Genomic DNA, 10,390 nt, shown 5'->3' with positions numbered 1-10,390 from the left:
CGCATAAAATTGTCAGAAACAGCTACTAAGTATAACTGAAAATGTACACAATTTGTTTTAACAGTCTTTCCATTTTTATTACTTTATATCGTTTATATTCATGTTTTCATTTTCTTCAGAAACTACTTAACTGAAAGTAATAAAGACCCACTTACACAAATATCAGTATCGAAATATACTTTAGTGCAGAATAATTATAATGTGCGTAATATAATTATCACTAAAGTGTGGGAAGCGGTTTGGGTTAACTGTCATAATTTAAAGAGAATTGGGCAACTTCAGATTCCATGTGCTGTAAAAGTAATAAAAAAGGGTTCCAAAATGTAACAATGTTTAATCACCTAAAGTGAAAGTTGCTAAAGCTCATACACTGTGAATCCTGACTTAATGAATCTAATGGTATTATCTAAAAGGAAAACTGAGCTGTAGCTTAGTCTACTGTCTTCACGCGCAGCAACCTGATTTAGCGCCAAAATGCCTGTTAGAAACAACATGGGTCCTTTAATGTTTGTTTTTTTCAGCTGAAATATTAACAAAATATCATCCATGTAAGCAACTATATTTATACAAGTAGCAAATGCTGAAATATCATTTTGAGTGAGGCTCCTAATTTCACTTTGAGTTCAGAGAAATGCAAGGACTCAAAACAGACTAGACGGCGCCAGGTCTTGACACACTCACAGGATATGTAAAGTCATTATCCCACAATCATCGGAATCGATCAGGCATTAACAAGGGTCCCTACATATGCAAATACGATTAGGGGCTGACCCCCAATAAAAGCCGACCGTGGCCAGCACAGGCCCTCTCAAACTTGGCGGATTTACATGTCACAGCTCCACTGTGAACATGGTGAAATACTTTTCTGTGGACTGGCTGGCCCAGAACCATCACAATAACATTCAGGGGCACTGTGCTGACATGGACACGACCCTTACCTGCAAACCTCACATTCCCTGCATGGTGCAGCCAAGCCCACCGCCCACTGGCAAAGGTTACCTGCAGATAAAGTCCAAAGCAGTTAAACGCTTCGAACACTCGGGGCCAGCGGAGAGCTGCGGGGCCGAGGACTCAACACTGTGCTCGCCACTGGATTCATCAAGCTGCACCCCACCGAGTAAGTACCCAACATCTCCAGGCTTTAAACAGCATAGTCGAGCTTTACGCAGAAGATGAGTTTGTAACGGTTTTCCTTCTTTTAGTTTGTGACGTCAGCGAGTACCTCTGCGGGTATGAGAGCGACCGGGTTTCCCCGGATAGACTCTCCGTGGACGAGGGGAACGAGGGGAGAAAAGACGCGGGACCCCAACGCCGAGTTCGCACAAAGTTTTCGTCCGAGCAGATCAAAAAACTGGAACGGATATTCATCAAACAGAAATATTTGGATTCCGGGGAGAGAGAGAAGACGGCACAAAAGCTGAACCTCACAGAAACTCAGGTGAGACGCGCCAGTAAACTCTTTGACATTTTGGATTTATGAAGACGCAGACATCTCCAATTTGCTCAGTGCTGCGGATGCTGACTGAACTGTTTTTGTTTTTTGTTGTGTCAGGTGAGGACCTGGTTTCAGAACCGAAGGATGAAGCTGAAACGGGAATTCCAAGACTATTTCACTCCCCCAGTCCCGCCGGTCATTTTTCAGCCTCTGTCTCCGGTTCAGTACCACAGCATGGCTGGACATCTACCCCATTACTCTCCTACGGGCCATCCCTTTTACTCATTACCTGTCCCGCAGTTGCTCCACCATCAGCACATGCCTCCTCACTACCCTCATCGAACAATGATACACCACCCACATTTCTACTGAGGAACTGTCACTTTAGAGACTTCTCTTTACACAAATGAGCCGAAGATGCGCAATCAAAGTTGTTTTTTTTATTTGTGTGATTTTAAATATCTGTATACAATGAAAAGTTTTTGTATGTAATTAAAGAAACATCTATTTATTTTTAATAAATTTATCCTTTAAGCTTCAGCAGTTGACTTCTTTGTTTTTTCTATCTCTGTCCAGATTATAAGGATTGAGCTGATGATACATCTTTATTGCAGTATTAGTTCCACATAAATAGCTCATCCTGTCTTTCATCATAAAGGAGGGCGGGTCTGGAAGGACTCAATGACAAAAGGGGGCTAAAGGTCACATCGCATCACTGTATCTCCTCTGATTTGACCATATACACAAATAACAATAGATTAAATCAGGATTCCACAACGTGTCCTGGAAACCCTAAATGACGTCACTTTCTTCTTGTTTTTGTTGCTACAAAGGTCAAATTTATAACAAAAGACCCCCCCCCCCCATTCATACTGACTTTAACCCTCCTCTGTAATTAAAGACTGAACATGTTTGTCCCCACTACTGCACTTCAAATGCAAGGTAACGGGGAGATCATGGTTAACAATTAGTCCTAATTAGGCCTCTCATTGAAGAGTTTACACTTACCACTGGGGCTCCGACCTGGCTCCAGAGAGTCTGGAGCTTTGTGTGGCCAAGGAATCTAGAGGTTAAAACCTGATTGTGTGATGACATCTGGAGATAGTGAGCTCGATTCGAAACTAGTCTGAGATAATTCAATGAGGGGGTCGAGGGCTCCTCTTTAAACTCGTAAATTTACGACAGTTTTTTTTTCTCTTTTTGACATTTCAATTCATAACCCATGTTGTGTAAGAACGAAGGAATTCACTGGTTGATATAAACGTGCTATAAATGCTCAAATGTTTTGAATTAAGCTCGGCAAAAATGCAAAACAACAACCTGCAGGTTCCCTGCTGTGTGAGGTTTCAAGCTGGCCCGAGGCAAACATCTCAGTCAGCAAAGATCAAAGAAACTTTCTCACTTTCTGTCGATGTTCTCTGACTACAGTCACACACACACTCACCCGGTCCCACCCTGACAAAGGCATCATCACCAGGTTGCTCAATGCGCATACAACATGCGCTAAAGAGCCACCTACACCCTTGATCACCTGAAAAAATATAACAATATATATGTGTGTGTGTGTGTGTGTGTGTGTGTGTGTGTGTGTGTGTGTGTGTGTGTGTGTGTGTGTGTGTGTGTGTGTGTGTGTGTGTGTGTGTTTTGATGGTTGATAAGTTGATGGTGGTGGTGGTGGGTAGTTGATGGAAACATTGCGTAACTGTATGTATTTTTCTTCTTGACCGAAGGCGGTTAAACAAGTCACACCTCCCACATTTATAGTTATTCTCATCGCATTTAGTGGCGGATACAGACATGATACTCTTTATGCAGACATCATTCAGTTTGAAATGCCAGGTAAATGAGAGTCAGACTCAGTGGCGCCAGGGCATCCCAGCACGACCTGAGAAAAAGTAGAATCCTGCCTCTATTAACCTCAATTACAACCGCCATCAAGTCCCCATTGTTCCTGTGAGATCGCTTTGCATATGCAAACAAAGAAGTGTGCCCCTCCTATATAGCGGCCAAGAGTCATCCATACAAACACATACTGCTTCAACCGCTGCTTCTATCCACTATGGCTAACTTTTCTGTTGAGTGCCTTGCCAGGAGTTATTATGAGGAGATGACTCCACGGACAAAGGATGCCGCGCTTCATTCGCGAGATCTCAGTGAAATCGTGGAATTTACAAAGGAATCAAGAAGTCGATACTCTGCAACATCGCCAAACAGTAAGTTCACAGATAAACCTTTTGTTTTAAGAGCTGCTGTTGATAGGGCCTTTGTGTGCGTATTGATTTTTGACTAAATGAATTCAACTTCTCATCTTTCTCCCCCCAGACAGATGCGACAACTCTTCTGGGTCCGAGAGTGAAGTGGGAGATGACAGCGAGGGGGAGGCCACCCAGCAGAGGAGACTCAGGACCAAGTTCACATCCGAACAAGTTAGCAAACTGGAGCATACTTTCAGCAAGCAGAAATACCTGGGTGCTACGCAGCGGAGGAAAATCGCCGAGGAGCTGAATCTTTCTGAAACCCAAGTATGTTACATGCATGCTTTCCTCAAGGCCTCCTCGGTGGCACTGCAAAGCTTTCCACAAGCACAAGCTGACAAAGACTTTTATTACTATGTTGCCATCTAGTTACCCGATGTAATTCAGTAAATGTAAATCTGTTTCAAAGACTATATAAACATCATAAAAAGTCCCTTTGCTTTGTGTTTGTGCGTAAAGGATAGTACCTTATGGCCTTTTTTGCATCTCACAGGTGAAAACGTGGTTCCAGAACAGGAGGATGAAACTAAAAAGGGAGGTCCAGGACAGAAGGACGGAGTTCCTGACAGTGCAGACCTCTCTTCTGCCTCCGATGCTGTTTCAGCACCCATTCCTCACCGGACAGCTCCCCGCCAGCTGCGGCTTCTACCCGCAACTGCACCCGCTCCCCGCACCTCTGCACCATCACCCCTCCCACCCCGTTCTTCTGCCGCCGCCAAACTACTTCTGAGCTCCCAGAACTTTTATCCCCCAAATTCCTGTCTAGAATCTAGATATTCCTCCCCTCATTGCTCTCTCTAAAAGAGAGATTTTAAAAGTTGTGAATATAATTGTTTTTATTATGTCTGAAGCACTGCACTGGGTATGTTTTGATGTTGTAAGTATCATTCAAATAATGGAAATAAACTTGCTGCAAGTTTTTATGGTTTATGGCAAAAATAAAACAGAATTAAAGTCTTTAAACTGCTTGTGATGGGTTTTTTTCTGTTTTCGACTTCAGGTTCATAGATCGTCATTTTACATGCGCACACTTAAACAAGTAAAACACAAACCACGACCTTAAAAATTCACATAGATTTTGAGCACATTTATGTAACATTTTAGAAGAATGTAAAATCATGAATAAAAGTTTGTAAATGAGAAGAGAGGTTAAAGGTTTGGCTAAACCCTGATAGATATCCGGGGGAGGGGTGAGACAGTGTGTCGTGTAGAAGCTGTTGTTTTCAGTTTGGATGAAAAGCACACAATAACAAAATGGTTGAATGTCACACAATTCAACCATCCTGTGTGTTGGCATTTATTTCAACAGGAACAAAGTGTGCAGTTCAGTGCGCTTCTCCTCATCATACTGCAGTGTTTCTATCAGTGCCCCTCTCTCACTCCCCTTCTCTCCTGGTTTCCCAGCCTTGACAAGCAGCTGGGCAGTTTTCTAACATCCTCGTTGATACAGAACATGTAGCGACAATGACAGGCCCGTCTGTCTTCTCCGTCTTGTAAATGCAACGACGTGAAGTTGTTGTCCCCTGCTTTTGCCGCTGGCATTGCTCCACGCTGAGCCTGTCCTCCGCTGGTTGTAGATTTTACTTGTTCAAAGGGATATCAGAGCGGATCTAACCGCGAGATCATTGAGCTTCATTGAGATCTATTGTATGACCATTCAGCTGTTCGCACTTACTTGAAAGACAGAGGGAAGGCGCCACTGAGTCTGCCAAAGGTGTATATTGGCTCACCTTAAAGTCATTAGTTGGCTCCAGCTAAATACAGTTAGGTCCATAAGTATTTGGACAGGGGCAGTTTTTTGCAGTTTGGCCTCTGTACGTCACCACAGCGGATTTGAAATCAGGCAACCAAAATGTGATTGAAGGGCAGACTTTGAGCTTTAAGGCAGAACTGTTCAAGAAAGACGTAGTTTTTTTGTCCACAGGACCCCATTTCTAGAGGTTCAGAACTCATGGGACCAACTAGCATTATTTTAAATATGTGACGATGTGTTTCATACATGGATGAAGATGCTTTGGAGTCTGTAACTGCCTGAAGTCTGTCCATGGAACTCACTGAATGCTGTTTTTTCTTCCTTCATATGCTCGGCAATAGGCCTTTGCTGCAGTTGTTTCTGTGGCTTCAGTTTTGTCTTCAGTAACTAAAAAGCATGATCTGTTAGACTGAGATCAGGTGGCTGACTTAATTGTTGGAGAATATCAAATATTTATTTGCATTAAGAAACTCGTGAGTTGCTTTTGCAGTAATCTTTGGGTTTTTATCCATTTACTGCTGTCTGATTCGTTTAGCAGTATTTGCTTGTATCTGAGCAGAGACTATAGCCATTCAGAATAAACACCAGTGGCAGCCCTATGTCATAACAATGTGTCCACCATGTTGAACAGATGGTGTGCTTCCAATCATGAGCCACGTTTTCTTCTCTATACTTTGCTAATAATGGGAAGTTAATCTCTCCTGATCTGAACTCTTTGAGATGTTTTCTGGTAAACTAATCTATAATCTATCATCTGAACTCTAGAATCTACTCCTCATATTTAAAAGAAACTCCTGGTGATCAGACTCGTGATGTATGTGGATTATTGGTTGGCTCTACATTCAGCAGCACACAGGATTTTCTTAGTTATTTGGCAGGGCCTAAAGCCAGCGCACACAAACAATCACCAAAGAAAATAAATGCTGTCATTCCGCACCAGGAGGCACAATTATGAAAAAAGAGATGATTAGACCTGCAAGCATCAGTAACTAGAATAATGAGAAGGACACATTCATTTAAAGGCTTACTGGACCGCTATTTATGCTGTGCCTCTGTTCAGTCCTCCAGACAGAGGAACGCCTCAGTCTGCAGCATTAGCAGGGATAGTTCCTAGTTGAGACATCGACATCAATCAATGATCCATTGTGAGAGGGCAAAGATGTGGTGAATTAAATGACAATGAGTGTTTCCCTGATACCTTTTGAAAAAGGTGAGTAAATAGGTGAAGAGGTGTCAACAGTGGCTGCAGATAGACTGATAGGAGTCCTATTAATGCATTTATCCAAGAACTCCAGCTAATTTTACCCGCTTCCCTAAACCTACACAAGAAACAGCTACTTTTACACTAAAAGAACAACTTTTTACTAATGAAATGTGCTTGACACACGATTTAAAAATGGGAGATCAGTAGTTATCAACCTTTCTGGTTTGTAACCCCTTTGAAAAATACCAAGGGTTCATAATTATTAGTTTTTAAGTAAAGCTTTAAAAAAAGGTCAAAATGTTTCATTTAATTTTCTTTAAGTTTGAGGCCAAGGAGGTGAAGCCTATCATTATTACAGTGCTTCACAGCTTAACACATTCCAAAATAAAAGCAAAAACGTTTGATGCACATACTTAAAAAAAAACCCTCTTATATGCTTAATTATGTCATGACCCAGATTTTGACTCTCATGAATGGCACCAGCCCCTAGAAATCATATTTTTTGCCTTTTAAAGTTCACTACATTTACAGTGAAGTGTCCATGTGATGCTGTGGGTGGCATTTAGATGGCATGGTCTGGCTCTAGCAGCCCCAGCACTTTACAGGGCAGCACTACAGCGAATCGATTCAGTGCCACTATGCTATGAGCAAACATTCCTCTCTGATGGACGAGCTTGCTTCCATCCACTGAGTAAGAAGGGCCGTTCAGCAGTTTGATTAGCATGAATTGGTTGTGGCCTTCACATTCTACAAATCTCCACTGCGGCGAGCGCCTATAGGAGATTTTTGATTGACACATTAGACAGTTCTCTCCACTGCCAGCATCAATACATGCAATGACAGAAAATATTTTGGAATAATCAATGCCTTGGAGCACTAAAACTATGCTGTTACCACTTGGTCAAATGACACTTTCAGCCCTTTTTGGCTTGTGACCTCTTACAAAAAAGTAATAAAAAGCACTATAGTTATAGATATAGTAAAGAGCAACCCTCCTCCATCAAAATCTTTCAGGTTATTTTATTAAAATATCCACTTTCTCGTGTCTCTGAGGAAATCCCCGTATGAGTGTCTTCTTTTTCTCCCTGCTCATTTGATCTATCTCAGACTTGGTAGGTATATTGTTAAAGACCGGACTGTTAATTATTTTACGGCCCCTTTGATTTTTATGACCCTTTTAGTGGGCCTGTGAACCACTGCACAACACCACCTAATTGTATTTATAGTCAAAACAAGTTCCACCTCAACCAGAGAAATGCTATTTAGCTTTTTTTGCTACCTTTTAATGTTTTGAAGAGTGAAAATGTAACTTTAAAAAAGCAAAAATGATGGAAAGATTTATAAAAAGCACAAAAAGGTCCTCTTTTATCGCATGAAATCAGCAATACTGAGATTTTATGAGCTCATGTCATTTGTGCCACAAAAAACATGACTAGTTATTATTATGTAAAATTCTGTACTGTATGATTTAAGTGTCCAATACCACAAAAACGTACAGTGCATGCAAATACTTCAAATCCAATGATTAATGGCCCAACTTTCTTTATTCAGCAAATATTCAGGGCAAACACACATGAACAATAATGTCACAGAAATGCAATAAAACACATATGATTAAGATCAAATTTGCGCTTTAATAAATAAATCAATAATAATCAGAGGGGCATAAAAATACCTGAATCCAGTGTATCACAGTCTGTGCTTTGCAGATTTTCTTTGTAAGCCCAAGACAGGCTGGAATTCCAATGTATGTGTGTGTGTGAGAGTGAGTGTGCGAATGCACACTTTGAGGTCAGCTGTCATGCGGAGAAGATGATGAAATGGCTGTCTGCCTGGTGGAATACCTCTGCAGCCCCATTTTCCCATGCCTTATGCCTCTTTAAAGTTAAATCTCAAAGAAGTATGTGCATAGGAAAAAGGAACAGCGAGTGCAACTAGCCCCACTGCCCCGATTCTGGACACTGGAACCTGGAGGGCAGGGATGACAAAAGGCATAAAGATGCATGACTGGATGCACAACACAAGAAATGACTCTTATATTCTTCTCCTGTCTGACTGGCTAAAATTGCATTACGTCCAGGTATTAAAAATACTGTAATATCAAAATAAAATGCACATACAGCAGTCATACGCTTTATAGTTGCCAAGATGTAGTTTTAATTAAAGGATTAAGTTTATAAAATGCGTGGAAGGCGTGAAGAGGACTTACCCCGTATAGATCTCCATGCATGTCTCCCAGGAAAGCACCTCCTGTTGGCCATTTATCCCTCCACAGGGACCTTGAAGATGTTTAACAAAGACAGAGTAGCTGTTGTGCATGCTCACTCAGCACTTCTCCTCCCTCTTTGGTTTCAAGCCATGGCGACACATCTGGGAAGATGCCTGTAGACACTGAAAAACAAACAAACAAACAAATTCTACAGTACAGTGGCATACAAAGGTTGGTTTCTTCTGCAAAAATACTTTGTCTTGTTTTGCTCCAAATCTTTCAGCTACGAGTGAACTTGTTACAGTTATTATCTCCTATCTGACACAAGCTGGAAGAAGGGAAATATTCAGGACGCCCTGTTCCTGATGGTGGAAAAGTTTCTTATCTGTTCAGGGGTTTTTTTTTCGTTCTCTTTCCCTCTCCCAGAAGAGAGGCCCCCGTGCTTTTTAGAACTCAAGGTCTCTAGACAAGGACTCTCAGGGTGTGCTGAAAGTGAGACACTGACGCACACACACACGTGCACAGGTTGTGTGGTGTGTAGCTGAGGGAGTGTTATGGCATGTCAAGGCCGGTGCACCGGGCTGAAGATGAAACTGCTCTCTTTTCTCTGAACCACTGTGTTTGCAGCGCTTGTGGGCAGCAGTCGTATATCACATGTTTTGGTAAAGAAAGATCTATCTTTAAATGAGCACCCTGGACCAGCTGAGGTCACCTCACATCCCAACGTAGCTGAAAAAAAAATGTCTGGCAAAAATGCCGCTAATGAGCACTGAAAGTTACTTAGAAGCATCTCAGTGTTGAGTCTCAGCCTTGTTGTGTGTGTATGACGTTTTTAATAGAGCATACATTTGTGTTGACCCAACTCAGTGTTTGAGGAAGCTGATATGCCGCATAGCGACAGGAGTCATTTATCTTGCAGCATTAAATCCACTCTTTTTCTTTCATGGCTCTGAATCACGTCTTCAAATCATCAGCTATGTTCTGATGTGGAGAGGATTCTTTTTTCTCTTTCTCTCTCTCTCTCTTTATATTTTATGTATTTAAGTTGTATAAATTTGATGTCATGAGAAGTTAATGAGTCCACAGTGCCATGCACATCAAAGGTCTGGACATTTGATTGAGACTAACCAATTACTTTGCTTCTTGTTTTCTTGGTAGCAGCTGAGGAATCTATATTCATCAAAATGGATATAGATAAATCATTAAGAAATACATTAGTACAACAATAAATCAATGGCTTTTTCTGATGAAAGGGTTTGCATGGCGGGGCATTTGGTTAGCACCGTTGCGTCACAGCTCCTGGAGTGAAGCGAAGCTTTCAATGGGTTGGCTCTTCAGTCTAGAGATATAGCAGTTAGATTCTAAACTCACCATAAGTTTGGGTGTGAGTTTGAATGATTATCTGTATCTCTGTGTTGACTCTGTGATTGGCTGATGACCCTTTTCAGGCTGTACCCTGCCCCAGCACAGATAGGCCCTAGTAGGATAAGCAGTTAAGAAAAACAGATTAATGATATTTGGTGTTTTATCAACT

General features: G+C 41.6%; 2 protein-coding genes across 2 annotated transcripts; both read left to right on the top strand.

Annotated features, from left to right (window-relative positions):
• The first annotated feature begins 619 nt into the window (after window positions 1-619).
• Window positions 620-1,975, top strand: vox (ventral homeobox). Its single transcript, XM_085428835.1, has 3 exons — window positions 620-1,117; window positions 1,203-1,438; window positions 1,553-1,975. The coding sequence occupies exons 1-3, from the start codon at window positions 850-852 to the stop codon at window positions 1,805-1,807; spliced, it is 759 nt and encodes a 252-aa protein (XP_085284961.1). The 5' UTR covers window positions 620-849; the 3' UTR covers window positions 1,808-1,975.
• A 1,235-nt stretch (window positions 1,976-3,210) lies between these two features.
• Window positions 3,211-4,648, top strand: ventx (VENT homeobox). Its single transcript, XM_085428049.1, has 3 exons — window positions 3,211-3,648; window positions 3,758-3,957; window positions 4,184-4,648. The coding sequence occupies exons 1-3, from the start codon at window positions 3,495-3,497 to the stop codon at window positions 4,418-4,420; spliced, it is 591 nt and encodes a 196-aa protein (XP_085284175.1). The 5' UTR covers window positions 3,211-3,494; the 3' UTR covers window positions 4,421-4,648.
• Window positions 4,649-10,390: the final 5,742 nt, after the last annotated feature.

Source organism: Rhamphochromis longiceps, linkage group LG13, assembly GCF_057381845.1.
Source record: "Rhamphochromis longiceps isolate RC_006_pf linkage group LG13, R_longiceps_female_GT1.1, whole genome shotgun sequence".
In the NCBI taxonomy this organism is placed as follows: domain Eukaryota; kingdom Metazoa; phylum Chordata; class Actinopteri; order Cichliformes; family Cichlidae; genus Rhamphochromis; species Rhamphochromis longiceps.
The sequence above is the reverse complement of the archived record's forward strand: the minus strand, read 5'-3'. Positions and strand labels throughout refer to the sequence as shown.

Coding starts and splice junctions, on each gene's coding strand:
- ventx (XM_085428049.1), top strand. CDS start 3,495: ATGGCTAACTTTTCTGTTGAGTGCCTTGCCAGGAGTTATTATGAGGAG. Junction 3,649..3,757: donor CTCTGCAACATCGCCAAACA/GTAAGTTCACAG, acceptor TTCTCCCCCCAG/ACAGATGCGACAACTCTTCT. Junction 3,958..4,183: donor TGAATCTTTCTGAAACCCAA/GTATGTTACATG, acceptor TGCATCTCACAG/GTGAAAACGTGGTTCCAGAA.
- vox (XM_085428835.1), top strand. CDS start 850: ATGGTGAAATACTTTTCTGTGGACTGGCTGGCCCAGAACCATCACAAT. Junction 1,118..1,202: donor ATCAAGCTGCACCCCACCGA/GTAAGTACCCAA, acceptor TCCTTCTTTTAG/TTTGTGACGTCAGCGAGTAC. Junction 1,439..1,552: donor TGAACCTCACAGAAACTCAG/GTGAGACGCGCC, acceptor TTGTTGTGTCAG/GTGAGGACCTGGTTTCAGAA.